The 16,529-nt window shown below is 46.7% G+C and overlaps 1 protein-coding gene across 1 annotated transcript in view; it reads right to left on the bottom strand.

The window, feature by feature from the left end:
- Nucleotides 1-16,299, bottom strand: part of LOC144600250 (dedicator of cytokinesis protein 2-like) — a 706,150-nt gene extending 689,851 nt beyond the window's left edge. The window contains exon 1 of the mRNA XM_078411810.1: nt 16,185-16,299. Coding sequence (XP_078267936.1) covers nt 16,185-16,227 — 43 coding nt within the window. The 5' untranslated portion in view covers nt 16,228-16,299. The remainder of the gene's footprint in view (nt 1-16,184) is intronic.
- Nucleotides 16,300-16,529: the final 230 nt, after the last annotated feature.

Genomic DNA, 16,529 nt, shown 5'->3' with positions numbered 1-16,529 from the left:
CCTCTGTCCTCTCTGGATCAACCAATGATTCCTTTCCAATTTGACATTTGAAAATGCGATGTTGAAGTGATAAAAAAAGCATTGCATAGATAACTTGTGGGAAAGCGAGATGAAAGCAGAGGTGTAGGCATCAGCTGTCCAGTCACAGCAAGGGACAAGTAAGAGAATATTGAAAAGTTAGGTAAAAAAAACTGCAGATGATGGTTTAATTCAAAGGTAAACACAAAAAGCTGGAGTAACTCAGTGGGTCAGGCAGCATCTCTGGAAAGAAAAAGGGTCTCGACCCGAAGCGTCGCCCATTCCTTCTCTCCAGATATGCTGCCTGACCCGCTGAGTTACTCCAGCACTTTGTGTCTACCTTCATATTGAAAGGTTATGTGATTATGTGCGCATTGCAGAAGCTGGTCCAATGGTGATTGTGGTTCAGCTGATGAGAAGGTTGGAGCAGGTTGGAGCAGGTTTGAGCAGGTTTGAGCAGGTTGGAGCAGGTTTGAGCCGGTTGGAGCAGGTTGGAGCAGGTTGGAGCAGGTAGAAGAACGAGAGTGTTCACGTTCCTGAATGTTCCAACTATAGTTTTGCTAGGATCTCCCTGAATCCATTGTCCAAACACATCATCTGAAAGGGACATTCAGGAGGCTGACAATGCAGATAAAAGGTAGGCCTAACTTCTCCCAAATATCCACTTTGGTACAGGGGCCAGGCCCACAATGGGCCCAGGGCTCTCTGGTCTGACACGGCCTTGGACCCGAGACTGAGGTACTGACATAACCTTTGACCTGAAACCTTAAATGTTCCCAGCATTTGCAGTTTCATTTCAGAGTCCTGCATTTGCAGTTCTTAGCAAATAAAACTGCAGATGCTGGTTTAAATCGAAGGTAGACACAAAATGTAGGAGTAACTCAGCGGGTCAGGCAACATCTCAGGAGAGAAGGAATGGGTGACGTTTCGGGTCGAGACTCTTCTGCAGACTGATGTCAGGGGAGGGGGCGGGACAAAGATAGGATGTAGACGGAGACAGGAAGACTGGTGGGAAAACTGGGAAGAGGGAGGGGATAGAGAGGGGAAGCAGGGGCGACCTGAAGTGGGAGACGTCAATGTTCATACCGCTGGGGTGTAAACTGCCCAAGTGAAATATGAGGTGCTGTTCCTCCAATTTGTGCTGGGTCTTACTCTGACAATGGAGGAGGCCCAGGACAGAAAGGTCAGACTGGGAGTGGGAGGGGAAGTTGATGTGCTGAGCCACCGGGAGATCAAGTTGGTTAAGGCGGGCTGAGCGAAGGTGTTGAGCGAAACGATCGCCGAGCCTGCGTTTGGTCTCACATTTGGTGTAGAGAAGTAGACATCTGGAACAGCGGATACAATAGATGAGTTTGGAGGAGGTGCAGGTGAACCTCTGCCTCACCTGGAAAGACTGTTTGGGTCCTTGGATGGAGTCGAGCGGGTAGGTAAAGGGACAGGTGTTGCATCTCCTGCGGTTGCAGGGGAAAGTACCTGGGGAGGGGGCGGTTTGGGTGGGAAGGGACAAGTTGACCAGGGAGTTTCGGAGGGAACAGTCTCTGCAGAAAGCAGAAAGGGATGGAGATGGGAAGATGTGGCCAGTGGTAGGGTCCCGTTGGAGGTGACGGAAATGTTGGAGGATAATGTGTTGGATACGCTGGCTGGTGGGGTGGAAGGTGAGGACAAGGGGGATTCTGTCCTTGTTACGAATGGGGGGAGGGGGAGCAAGAGCGGAGCTGCGGGATATTGAGGAGACCCTAGTGAGAGCCTCATCTATAATGGAAGAGGGGAACCCCCATTTCCTAAAGAATGAGGACATCTCCGATGCCCTGGTATGGAACACCTCATCCTGGGCGCAGATGCGGCGTAGACGGAGGAATTGGGAGTAGGGGGTGGAGTTTTTAGAGGAAACAGTGTGGGAAGAAGTGTTGTCAAGATAGCTATGGGAGTCAGTGGGTTTGTAGTAGATCTTGTTTGATTTTCAAAACTCAGTGCAGACTTGATAAGGGAGATGAGAGAGGGGAGTTTAGAACTGGAGGCAAAGTTTCAGAATAAGCAATCCCCAATTTAAAAAGGGAGATGAGAAAGGTTTTCTTTTCCCTCAGGGGTTTAGAATCTTTGGGATTCTCTTCCAGAAAGAGCTTTGAAGGATGAATCATTGAACATGGTTCATTCTGCTATGAACAGGGTTTTGATTATAAGAGAGTCAAATGTTGTGGGACAGTAAAGTGGAACTGAAGTCAATATCAGTCCAACCATCATCTTACCTAATGATTGAGAAAGTGTGGCAGTCTGCTCCTGCTCCCATTTCTTATTAGTTTATTCCATGTGACGCAAGGATCAATTGAATTGGGTTAGGAAGGAACTGCAGATGCTGGTTTAAACTGAAGATAGGCACAAAAAGCTGGAGTAACTCTGCGGGTCAGACAGAGCCTTTTCTGGAGAAAAAGAATAGGTCGGGACCCTCCTTCAGTCTGAGAGTCAGGGGAAAGGCAAATCAAGAGATGTAGACGGTGATGACGAGAGGTATAGAACAAATGAGTGAAAGATATGTAAAAAAGTAACGATGATAAAGGAAACAGGCCAATGTTAGCTGTGGCCTAGATGGAAATGAGTACAGACAACGAGGCTTGACTTTGAAGCTGGTACGACTTGGGTGAGGTAGGGATAGAGAGAGAGGGAATGCAAGGGTTACTTGAAATTAGAGAAATCAGTATTCATATCACTGGGTTGTAAGCAGCCCAAGTGAAATATGAGGTGCTGTTCCTCCAATTTGCATTTGGCCTCACTCTGACAATGGAGGAGGCCCAGGACAGAAAAGATCAGGTAGGTCCAGACGGACTGAGCGAAGGTGTTCAGCGAAACAATCGCCCAGTCCACGTTTGGTCTCGTCGATGTATAAGAGTCCACACCTCAAACAACAGATACAGTAGGAGGTTGGAGGAGGTGCAAGTGAACCTCCGCCTAACCTGAAATGATTGTTGGGGTCCCTGGACAGAGTTGAGGGAGGAGGTACAGGGACAAATGTTGCATCTTCTGCGGTTGCAGGGGAAGGTACCTGGGGAGGGGGAGGTTTGGGTGTGAAGGGATGAGTTAACCAGGGAGTTAAGGTGGTACCAGGGTGGCACAGCGGTAGAGTTGCTGCCTTACAGCGAATGCAGTGCCGGAGAACCGGGTTCGATCCCGACTATGGGCGCTGTCTGTACGGGGTTTGTACGTTCTCACCGTGACCTGCGTGGGTTTTCTCCGAGATCTTCGGTTTCCTACCACACTCCACAGACGTACAGGTTTGTAGGTTAATGGGCTGGGCAAATGTAAAAATTGTCCCTAATGGGTGTAGGATAGTGTTAATGTGCGGGGATCGCTGGTCGGCGCGGACCCGGTGGGCTGAAAGGGCCTGTTTCCGCGCTGTATCTCTAAACTAAACAAAGTTAGGCAGTACTTTGAGTCAAGGAACGGATATAAATGCCAACTGCACAAGCAACTCGGAAGTCCTGTGATTGAGTAGTCAGCCGCTGTAAATTGTCCCCCATGGGTAGTTGTTCGGTGGAATCTCGGGGGATTTGACAGGAATGTGGGGAGAATAAAATTGGCAACTAAAACTGCAGATGTTGGTATCTTGAGCAAAACACAGAGTGCTGGAGGAACTCAGCAGTCTAGGAGGAACACAACGTGTTCCTATACTGTTGGGTACATGGACACAAACAATTAGACTGTGCTGAAACTTAGTCCTGTTTGAGGTTGGTACCCCACCCTGTCACAGGTCACAGGTTGAATTAAGTCCCAGAAACCAGAGTCTGGTGTGAGATGAGTCCCAGGACCCAGGTGAATGTCAAGTGATGAGAGTTGAGATGGTAGCTGTGGCCTCCTGATCACTATTGTTCACTCTGTATTCTTGCCACATGATAACACCGGCCACTTATTTTGCAGAGTGGGAGCCATCACGGAGCATCCTGAAAATTGTTTTTAGATTTTTTTAGATTTAGAGATACAGCGCGGAAACAGGCCCTTCGGCCCACCGAGTCCGCGCCGCCCAGCGATCCCCACACATTAACACTATCCTACACACACTAGGGACAATTTTTTAAAAACTTTTACCCAGTCAATTAACCTACAAACCTGTACGTCTTTGGAGTGTGGGAGGAAACCGAAGATCTCGGAAAAAACCCACGCAGGTCACGGGGAGAACGTACAAACTCCGTACAGACGGCGCCCGTAGTCAGGATCGAACCTGAGTCTCCGGCACTGCATTCGCTGTAAGGCAGCAACTCTACCGCTGCGCCACTGTGCCACTGTGCGGATCATCTTTGGGTCTTGCGGAGTACCAGCACTTGTTAGCATGGACCTACCTCATACATCACACACCACAGAACCACCCTTCCTTTTCCAAATGAGGAAATAATGCAGAGTCTTTAAATATGTGACCATATATATGTTGCAAGCATGTACACACGATTATTGGTACAATAATTGGTTGAATAAACCAGCTTCTTATCAGTTCGCTGTGTCTTTACAAGAGCCTTTGTTTACTTTGAGTTCCAAGTGGGAACAAATATGCATTGCAGCCATTGCTTACTAAGTTCCAGGGTTAATTTGGCACTATTTTCTTCAAGGTTACCATTTTATTATTCGATATAAATTCAGCTACTCGCAGTTATGTTGACAAGTAAAATGTGTCTTTCCTAACAAGTTCCTTGACACAACTTTGAACATGGCTTAAGCAGCTACATATTGCAATTGAAACCGTGGCTCATTAAGCACAAAAAGCAATTGCACAATGAACCATGACCCCATAATGGTCAACTATCTGTAAATAGACACCAGTAAAAACAGAAGTAACATCTGTTTCTCCAATTCTAGCCTTACTAAGAAGAGGAAAGCTGCTAATTTTGTCCTTTCATCACACTTTACTATCACTGACTAAGGTAGCTAGCTTTTGCTGATGTGCTTTTGTTGCATTGAGGCTTTAGTAGTAAGCCACCTTCTTGAGCACCTTATGACTCTCATGAACCTACTCTGTGGAGTTGGATTGACCTCCGATGGAGGTTAATTGACTGGGTAAATGTAAAGAAATTGTCCCTAGTGTGTGTAGGATAGTGTTTGATTTCAGCGCAAGAAGGATGAAGGGTAGCAAAATATTTAAGTAGGCTAGTGCATGATTTCAAGTCAAAGATAGACTTATGGGCGGCACGGTGGCACAGCGATAGAGTTGCTGCCTTGCATCACCACAGACTCGGGCTTAATCCTGACTACGGATGCTGTCTGTATGGAGTTTGTACTTCTGACCTGCGTGGGTTTTCTCCGGGATCTCCGGCTTCCTCCCCCACTCCAAAGACGTACAGGTTTGTAGGTTAATTGACTTGGTTTAATTGTAAATTATAAATTGTCCCTAATGTGTAGGATGGTGTTAGTGTTCAGGAATCGCTGGTCGGCGTGGACTCTGTGGGCCAAAGGGCCTATTTCCATGCTGTATCTCAAAATTAAACTAAACTAAACTAAGTCGTTGTTTCCACGCATCCATTGCCCATTTTCATCTGGTCAACATGGCCGGTGGTTTTGTAATAGGCTTTGTTTACAAACAGGCCCTTTAGCTCACAATGTCTGCGCCAATCATGATGTCAGGTTAATCTAATCTCCTTTGCCTGCATGTGATCCATATCCCTCCATTCACTACATCTGACTATTTAAAGGCCTCTTAAACAACACGATTGCATCTGTTTCCACCACCAACCCTGGCAACATATTCCAAGCATCCAGCTCTCTCTGTGTAACAATCTTGTTTCATACATCTCATTTAAACTTTCCCCACTGACCTTAAAGCTATGGCCTCTAATCTTTGTTGTTTCCAACCATGGAAAAATATTTAGATTGTTTCATACAGAATTTCATACACTTCTATCAAGTCACTCCTCAGGTTCCGATACTCCAGAGAATATAATCCGTTTGTTCAACCTTTCCTCATACCTAAACCCCTCCAATCCAAGCAGCATCCCGGTAAAAGGCTTCCCCATTCACTCCAAGGCCTCCACTTCATTCGTGTAATGGGGGTGATTAGAACTGCTGCATCGTATCTTCCTGACTCTTATACTCAATGAAGCGACTGATGAAGGCAAGCAGACCATATCCCTACCACTCTAACTACCTGTGTGGCACTTTCAGGGGCCGATGGACTTGGATTTCAAGATCTCTCTCTACATCAATGCTGTTAGGGGTCTTGTCATTAACAGTATACATTTCCTTTACATTCAACCTCTCTAAGAGCATCATCTCCCAATGGCTCGGTTAAACCCCAGCTGTCAATTCTCTGCCCATACTTGCAGCCTGATCTATGTCCTGCCATATGCTTGACCGCCTTCTGCTCTGTCTCTGACTCCATCAATATCAGTGCTGCCTGCACTGATCACAGCGAAACACCATTGATCACACTCGTCCAACCAGAATAAGACCCTTCCATCACTACTCGATCTATGTTGGGTACGCCAGTTCTGAATCCAAACTACCAAATCCCTGTCGATTCCATGCTTCCTAATCTTCTGGGTCTTGTTGCGTGGTTGCACTGGAAGTTGCCAACTCTACACACTGTGGCCATGTCCACCAGTGGAAGGAGTAAAGTTCAAGATGCAGATCTGAATGACCATTAAAAAGGCTAGTTTGCTGTGGATGGTGTCGAGCACCTTCAGTGGTGTTGGAACTCCATTTGTACAATCAAATAGAGGGTATTCCTTGCACTCCTGATCTCTGGCTTCCAGAAACCAGGAGATCCCACGCTCATCAAGGAGTCCCAATTTCGTAGCTGCTCTCGAGGCCACTCGACATGCGGAAAGCCCAGCTAACTTTATGGTCAATGGTCACCCCTTGGTTGGTCAATACCATTGAGTGTTGAGGGGAGATGGTTCTTCTGTCTTGTTGGAGATGCCAATTTTCTCACTCTATGCAATAACAGACACCCCTTGACATTCACTGATCCAGCTTGAATGCTGGACATAGCTGCTGGATGCTGTCCCGTTCTGCTTCCTTACCCGAGTTGCTGCGAACACACTGAACAGTTTTGCAAACATCAGTAAACATTGCCACTTCGAAAAGTGTGGAGGGAGGGTTGCTGATGAAGCAACCTAAGAATAGCTCTTGTCCAGAAGTGACAAAAGCCAAAGGGCATACATTCAGCTGGAAGAGGATTAGAAGAAATCCAGGGTAGAATTACTTTCACCCAGGACATGGATGGGATCTGAGGAGATGGTGGAGACAGGTACTCTCACTACTTTTAATAAGAATCTAGTTGAGTTGAATTGCCAAGGCAAAGACGTCAGAAAAGTAGAATGACGTAATTAATGGTCAGCCTGGGTGAGTTGGGCCGAAGGTCCTGTATCTGCTCTGTATAACTCTATGAACAAATAACTTTCTTCAGAAATGCCCTGCATTATCTTCCACACAAAGCCCTTCCATTCTGTTAGCAACAATATAAACAATTGGAAATCTCAGTACAATTTTCCTGTCAAGATCTCACTTCTGGATCATAACCATTCAATTCTGAGCCAATTAACTAAAAAGTGACAGAAAAAGTAGAAGCCTTAAAACATGGTGACAAAAGCTTGATGTTACTTAAAGCAATTATTTGTAAGGCAGGAAGAACCTTGTAGTAAAACTGTGCAGTTTATATTTATATCTCCTGTGGCATGCACAGAATAAAATGATTGGTTGTGGTAACTGAAATTAATACGGTGATAATGGTCTTGCTTGGTAGCTCAATCATTTTTTTTTTTCATAAAACATAAAACAGAGAATGCACAACACAGACACGATAGAGCAACAGGCCCATCGGCCCACGTTTTCTGTGCCGAACATGAAGCCACATTAAACCAATCCTTTCCGCCTCTACGTAATTCATATCCCCCCATTCCTTGCAATCTCCTATCAAGTCTCCCCTCAGTCTTTGACTCTCCAGAGAAAATAATTCAAGTTTGTCCAACCCCTCCTTTATTGTTAACAACCTCCAAATAAGATAGACCGGGCTGACTTCATCTAGAAGTGAGTTATTACTCACCCTACTTTCAGAAAGGAAATTAACATTTGCGGTTGTGTTGAGAGCTGCCACCTCACATCTCCAATGACCTAGGTGCAATCCTAAGCCCTGGTACTGACTGTGTGGATTTGCTGTGTGGATTTCTCCCAGATGCTTTTCCTCCGTGTGCTCTGGTTTTGTCCCACGTTTCAAAGCGCGTGGGTTTAATTGACCCCCGCAATTTGCATGGAGTGATGGAATCTGGGAAGCGTTAACGGGAATGTGGAGAGAATAACGTGGGCTAGGGGGGGTTTAGTGTAAAGACGGGTGCTTGTTTGCCAATGTTTGACTCGGAGAGCCAATATTTACACATCACTACATTCTGCTCGTGTCAATTAATCAGACGGGGCCTAGTTAAAGGTAGACAACCTACATCTCGAAAAGGGAAGGAATTTTGAACGGCCGCTGCATAGTGGTGGCACCGTTGGGGCAGCACGGTGGCGCAGCGGTAGAGTTGCTGCCTTATTATGCTTGCAGCGCCGGAGGCCCAGGTTCAATCCTGACTGCGGGTGCTGTTGGTACGGAGTTTGCACGTTCTCCCCGTGACCATGTGGGTTTTCTCCAAGGTCAGTTTCCTCCCACACTCTAAAAACGTACAGGTTTGTAGGTTAATTGGCTTGGTCTAAGTGTAAATTGTCCCCAGTGTGTGTAGGGCAGTGTTAATGTGCGGGGATCGCTGGGCGGTGCGGACTAGGTGGGCCGAAGGGCCTGTTTCCGCGCTGTATCTCTAAACTAAACTAAACTAAAGTAAGTAGCAGGAGCTGCTGGATGCTCGAGAGCTCAGTCAACCTGAGAGAAGGTCTTCAAACTTACTCAGTTGCTCATTTATACAGGGACTGACCTCCCCACTATTAACGGGATCTGTAGGAAGTGTGCCTCAAAAAAACCAGCCCGCATCATCAATGATCCACACCATTATGTCCACACTCCCATCTCACGCATAGCATTGGGAAGAAGGAAGAGGAATCTGAAACCAAAACCACCAGGTTCATGAATAGCTTCTTCCCCAAGACCATTGAGTCCTTGAACACTACACAACACTGACTATATTAATGAAATATGGACTGTCTTTGGTTGCACTGAGGACTTCACGGGTTTTTATTTTGCACGATTGTATTGGGCCTATTAATTTATTTGAACTCTTGTGTGTTATATGGTATCTCTGGGTATTGTCTTTGCAGGACTGTTATACTGCTGCAAGTAAGAATGGAATTGTTCCATTGTCTATACATGTGACGATTAAACATGATGGACTCTTCACTCTGCGAGACTCAGTGAGGTCTTGGTGAAGATGAGGAGAGATCTGCACTATTTTTTATGGAGCAGCAGACTGCCGGAAAAGAAAATCTTCCACAAGTATATTAGGAGCAGGCAGGAGTGGCTCACCGAGTCCACGACGACCAGCGATCATCCCGTACACTAGGACTTTCCCACCCACTGGGAACAATTTACATTCTTTACCAAAATCAATTAACCTGCGAACCTGCATGTCTTTGGAGCGTGGGAGCATATGGGGAAACCCACGTGGTCATGGGGAGAACGTACAAACTCTGTACAGACGGCGCCCGTAGTCAGGATCGAACCTGGGTCTCTGGCCCTGTAAGGCAGCAACTCTACCTCTGCGCCAGGATTTACTAGGCTGCCCCTCTTAGGGTTAAATATTGTCGCGAGCACTGAGGTACAGTGAAGAGCTTTGTTTTGCATGCATTCCAAACAGATCAGATGTACCACACATAAATACAAACCAGGTCGAAATCTAGTACAATAGATAGAGCTAAGTGGAAGGTATAGGCTGCAGAATTGCTCATTTGCTGATAATCTCTATCTATCAGGATGCAAATCTAGCATTTTAAAGTTCACCTCATCCTTCCCCGACTGAGGCCCAACGCCCACACCCACGTCGGACGGTTTGCAAAATCTTCCCGCTTTTCAAACAAGGAAACAATATCATGACGACGTCTTGGAGATGGTGAATTTGACCTGTGCTAAAGCCACTTCATGTGTGCACATCGCAGTGCACGTTGTATGATCACGGATCCCCACCCAGCCCCTCAACCCATCAATGCCACACCAACCTCCAACCATTCATTACACCGATCACACACTAAACCCATTTTATTCAACATTTCCAGCATTCCCCCCCACCCAGATTCTACACTCGCCTACACACCCTCACATCAATTTACAGCAGACAATTAATCTACCTGCACAATGAGAAACACATTTTAGATCTCTTATGCGTTAGTATGAATAAACCCATTTTATTCAACCCAACATTTCCAGAGTTCCCCCCCTCAGATTCTACACTCGCCTACATACCCTCACATCAATTTACAGCAGACAATTAATCTACCTGCACAATGAGAAACACATTTTAGATCTCTTATGCGTTAGTATGTTCAGAGGGCACTGGAGCACCAGGGGGAACATGCAAACTCCACTTAGATAGCCCTTGAGATCAGAATTAATCCCAGATTACTGGAACTGTGGGGCAATGGCTCTACGAGCTGCATTACAAGTACACCTGCAGATTCCATCTACCCTGTATATTTTCGATGGCTGTTGCTTGTGTAATCATGAACGCCCCAACCCATACCATGTTCTGTTTAACCCACAGTACAAACACGGGACCTCATGCCAGATACAATCTCGAAACCACAGAACAGAACTACATTTTGCAGTGTTAGGGTTTATTAGAGCATGCAAGTTTACCTGCAATGCAGACTGGGAAAACAGGAACAAAAGGCAAACCATTGGGTGTTAACACAGCATGAAAAGTTTACATTTTCATTTTCATTTATAGAAATTCCATTTATAGAAAAGTGAGAAGTTGAAAGGAAATGTGCACACATGCTGAATTTTTAGTACTAATCTAAGTCACCAACCATTTGATGCATGCAATATGCATCTTAGAATAAGTATAACAGATTTAAAACATTTCTTGTAGTGCTGGTTCCAGGTTTACTTTCCTTCTCAATTAAAGATGCAGTAAATGGTAGTGCTGAATGCTTCCATCCAGTGTGGCTATACCAGAAACATAGAAACATAGAATATAGGAGTTGGCCATTCACCCCTTCGACCCAGCACCGCCATTCAATATGATCATGGCTGTACCCCGTTCCTGCTTTCTCCCCATATCCTTTGATCCAATAAGCCCGAAGAGCAATATCTCTCTTGAATTCATCCAGTGAATTGGGCTCCACTGCCTGCTGTGGCAGAGAATTCCACAGATTCACAACTCTCTGGGTGAAAAAGTATTTCCTCATCTCAGCCATAAATGGCCTATCCCTTATTCTTATACTGTGATCCCCTGGTTCTGGACTCCCCCAACATGGGGAACATTTGTCCTGCATCTAGCCTGTCCAATCCCTTCAGAATTGTATACGTTTCTACAATAGCAAGAATATCATCATACAACATGGAAACAGGCCCTTTGGCCGAACCGTTCTCCACGCTAAGCAATTAAAGATCTATTTATTGAGAATCATCTGTAACATTAATTCTGTTTGTCTCTTTCCAGACTCTCCAACATTCTCCTTTTGCTTCCGGGTTCAGCAGCAGCTCTGGCCTGAGGGGAGGGAGGGGGAGGGGTGAAGGGGGAGGGGGGAAGGGGGACGGGAGGGGGGAGGGTTAGGGGAGGGGGAGGGGGTGGAGGGAGAGGAAAGGGAGGGGAGGGGAGGAGGGAGGGAGGGAGAAGGAGGGGGGAGGGAGGGGGAGAAGGAGGGGGGAGGGGGGAGGGGGGAGGGGGGAGGGGGGAGGGGGGAGGGGGGAGGGGGGAGGGGGGAGGGGGGAGGGGGGAGGGGGGAGGGGGGAGGGGGGAGGGGGGAGGGGGGAGGGGGGAGGGGGGGGAGGGGGGAGGGGGGAGGGGGGGAGGGGGGGGGGGAGGGGGGGAGGGGGGGAGGGGGGGAGGGGGGGGAGGGGGGGAGGGGGGGAGGGGGGGAGGGGGGGAGGGGGGGAGGGGGGGAGGGGGGGAGGGGGGGAGGGGGGGAGGGGGGAGGGGGGAGGGGGGGGAGGGGGGGAGGGGGGGAGGGGGGGAGGGGGGGAGGGGAGGAGGGGAGGAGGAGAGGATGCTGCACCAATGCAGGAGAGGTTTGGGCCCAACGGGTCCACTTGGTCTATTTGAACCTAAATTGGAGGGGTTCCAATAATGTTGCCGGGGGGTTTGGTCGCACTGCACAGGAGGTTTAAACTGGCTTGACAGGGATTTGGGAAGCAGAGCAGCAATGCAGCAAGTGGGTAGGGTAAATCAACCAGGTCCAGTGGCTAGTAAGAGATCCAGGCCAGCATGAAAGGTGAAAGGCAAAGATGGCAAGGCTAGGGAACCCCCTTGATGGTGAAGGATATTGGAGGTTTGATCAGGGGAAAAAAAGGAAACATATGGCATCTCAATGCAATTGGAATCGTGGTCCATTCTTGAGGAAAATAAATTATGGAGGAGCAAAGAAAGGAATTAGGAGGGCAAATAGAGGCTATGAAATATATTGGGCAAGGAAGATTATGGATAATCCCAAGGTAAACTGTAACATAGAAACATAAAATAAAGGTGCAGGAGTAGGCCATTCGGCCCTTCGGCCCTTCGAGCCATCACACCGCCATTCAATATGATCATGGCTGATCATCATAAATCAGTACCTCATTCCTGTATTCTCCCCATATCCCTTGATTCTATTAGCTCTAAGTTCTAACTAACTCGCTCTTGAAAACATCCAGTGAAGTGGCCTCCACTGCCTTCTGTGGCAGAGAATTCTACAGTATATCAGGAGCAACAGAGCCTGGGAACAGCAGCTTGTGAAAGAGTAGGTTGCATTTGATTCATAGAGGATTTTGATTAGGTGGGCAAGTGGGCTGAGGAATGGCTAATGGAGTTTAATGCAAATAAGTGCAAGATGTTGCATTTTGGGAAGTCAAACCAGGCAAGCCAACCACAGTGAACGTTCGGGCCATAGAGTGTGTTGTAGAGCAAAGGGACCTAGGAGTACAGGTACAGGTAGATGGCTCCCTGAAAGAGGTGACACAGGTAGGTAGGATAGTAAAGAAGGCTTTTGGTACATTGGCCTTCACCAGTCAGAGAACTGGGTATAGACGTGGGGCGTTATATTACAATTGTACAAGACATTGGTGAGGCAACATTTAGAGTATTGTTTTCTGTTCTGGTCACCCAGCTATTGGACAGATGTCATTAAGCTGGAAAGCGGGCAGGGAATATTTAGAAGGATGTTTGCAGCATGCAAAGGCCTGAGCTCTAGGGAAAGGTTGAGCAAGCCACGACTTTATTCCTTGGAGCGCAGAAGGCTGATGGGTGATATTATAAAGGTGTATAAAATCATGGTGTACAGATGAATACACAGAATCTTTTAACAGGGTAGAGGAAACAAAAGCCAGAAGGCATAGGTTTAGCGTGAGAGGGGCAAGATTTAATAGGAACTGAGGAGCAAGTTTTTCACTCAGAGGGTGGAGGGTTTATGGAATGAGGGGTACTTGAGGCAGGTTCTATAACTGCATTTAAAAGACACATGGACAGGTGCATGGATAGGAAAAGTTGAGAAGGTTAAGGGGGCAAATGTGACTAGCTTAGATGGGGCATCTTGGTTCGACCAAAGGGCCTGTTTCCGTGCTGTATGATGATATGACTTTTCGAGGTCATCTATGAGCAGAGTCTGGTGATGTTGTTGAGATCCTAATAAAGACATCTCATCTGTATTTACGAATGAAAAGAATCGAATTTGGAGAAGGGTATGTGTGGCAGGTCAGTATTAAGAAGGAGGAGGTGTTAGATGCCATGCTATGGGTGAGGAGTTAATAAATCCTTAGGGCCAGATGAAATCAATCCCAGGCTCCTATGAAAAGCAGTGGAGGAGAAAACTGAACCCTTGACAGAAATGTTTGCATCTGCAGTAGCACAGGTATGTGGCTGTGGTGTGGCTAATGTTGTCCCCTATTTTAAGAAGGGCAACAGGTATAAATAAGCCTGGTAAAATTTGATATATGTTGGAAACCAGGTGTATAATGCATGGAAAAACTGAAGGATGAGAGGAAAAGCTGACGTAGGCTGTCTGTGGCAATGATCAATAATTATTGTTATTTTTCCACCAAGCACAAGCAGTGCTTTTTAAATTTCTTTTCAAAGAATATTAAAGTACCATTTTCCTGTCACTTGCGGCCTGGGACAATTATCGTTGACTTTGAGTCAACAATCATTCCCTCTTGAGATTTTAAACCACAGGCTTTTCCTTGAAGTCGTCTCTCTTTCCCAGCTCAGCATTAATTATCCTTGACAGCCATGCTTCTATACTTTCCTGATTCAAAGACTGGACTCCTGCTGGGATTCTTTGATTAACCCAGCTTAGGTACGCTTTCTCAAGACAAACATTGGTGCAAAATGATACCATTGCTCATCCATTCCCTTCCCTTGCCTGGACTCACAATCAGCAGGCATTTCACACAAAGCTCCGGTGAATTTTATTTTAATTCAGAGAGACAGTGCAGAAACAGGTACTTTCGGCCCACCGGGTCCGCGCCGACCAGCGATCCCCACACATTAACACCCTCCTACACCCACTAGGGACAATTTTTACATGTACCAAGCCAATTAACCTACAAACCTGCACGTCTTTGGAGTGTGGGAGGAAACCGAAGAGCTCGGAGAAAACCCACGCAGGTCACGGGGAGAACGTACAAACTCCGTACAGTACAGCACCCGCATCACAAAATGCTGGAGTAACTCAGCGGGTCAGGCAGCATCTCAGCAGAGAAGGAATGGGTGATGTTTCGGGTCGAGACACTTCTTCAGACTGATGTCAGGGGAGGGGGCAGATCGGTCCCGGGTCTCCGGCGCTGCATTCGCTGTAAGGCAGCAACTCTACCGCTGCACCACCGTGACCGGGAATCAAATGGCAATTTGAAACTGAGGTGCAGACTCTCTTTGAAACAGCTCGGGTTCACACAGTCATATCTTAAATTGATGGATAACACCTCTTATGTGTTAAAGGAAATGCTCAGAGATAAGGGCAAGCCATGCACAGACGGGATTGTGGTCTCTTTGCCAAAAATGATATATTAGGTTCTCAGGTACCCCAGTTCACTCGATGGGGTTGAAATAATGTATAAAGTTCTCAACCTAAATAGTTGGTTAGCACAGGACATAGAGGATGGTAAATGAGGGAGTGCAGCGTAGGTTCACCAGGTTGGCATATGATGAAAGAATGGGTCGACTGGGCTTATATTCACTGGAATTTAGAAGGATGAGATGGGATCTTATAGAAACATGTAAAATTCTTAAGGGATTGGACAGGCTAGATGCAGGAAAAATGTTCCCGATGTTGGAGGAGTCCAGAACCAGGGGTCACAGTTTAAGAATAAGGGGTGGGCCATTTAGGACTGAGATGCGGAAAAGAAATTTCACCCAGAGAGTTGTGAATCTGTGGTATTCTCTGCCACAGAAGGCAGTGGAGGCCAATTCACTGGACGTTTTCAAGAGAGAGTTAGATTTAGCTCTTAGGGCTAATGGAATCAAGGGATATGGGGAAAAAGCAGGAACGGGGTACTGATCTAGAATGATCAGCCATGATCATATTGAATGGCGGTGCTGGTTCGAGGGGCCGAATGGCCTACTCCTGCACTTATTTTCTATGTTTCTACATTTCTAAAATGCGCGTTTGTGCGCTCGTGCGGCGAAGAAGTTCCTCAAACAACCACCATCAATCAGACACACATCCCACTTCCTCCATCGCGAGTCTGTGTCTATCCAAACCGGGCGTCTGTTTTAAATTATTTCAAAGCTCGTCAAATGGGTGTTAGGCAGAAAAAAACCTTGACATTAACTCGGGACTGATCAGGCAGTTGAAATTAGTCCGTGACAAAAAACTCCGTCTTGCAGTAAAACCCATCTGACTGTGATCAATACCAATGACAGCATAGAAAAAAAATTAAAACAACTATCTTTATATTGCATCTGACAGAGTTTAGCTTGGATTTATACCATCTTGCACCAGCTCTTTGAGCTGTTCCCAGTGTTGAAGCAAGTTAGCCACATCCTGTTGACAGAGTGCGACACTGGCAAATGTGAACATTTTCTGCACCCATTTAGTGACAAACAAGCTCTGAAATAGTTGAAGCCGGCATCCCTTACCCACTCCGTATCTCTCTCTCACTGCCCTGCTCCAAGAAGGCATGGTTGGATGAACAGTGTGTGGGGCCGTCAATCTGGAGACCGTTGATAACCAGCAGAGCTGAGATCTTGTCGAGTTGCGTTTGAGGCGCTTTCACTTCAGCATTTCCGGAAAGTTCTCAACGAACCAGTGCTGACGTTACAACCACAAAGGCGGCAAGGTGCAATAAATGAAGCTGTGGGGACCTGGTGAAGGATTTCAGACAAGCAACACTGAATGGCATAAACCAATTGGTCCGATCCCTAGTCTCTGCAGTGATGGCTTTCAACTACGTAGTGAAAGGCTTGGACAGAGTGGATGTGGAG

This window comes from Rhinoraja longicauda, chromosome 14 (genome assembly GCF_053455715.1).
Source record: "Rhinoraja longicauda isolate Sanriku21f chromosome 14, sRhiLon1.1, whole genome shotgun sequence".
NCBI classification, from domain to species: Eukaryota; Metazoa; Chordata; class Chondrichthyes; order Rajiformes; family Arhynchobatidae; genus Rhinoraja; species Rhinoraja longicauda.
This window is presented reverse-complemented; position numbering and strand designations above follow the sequence as displayed.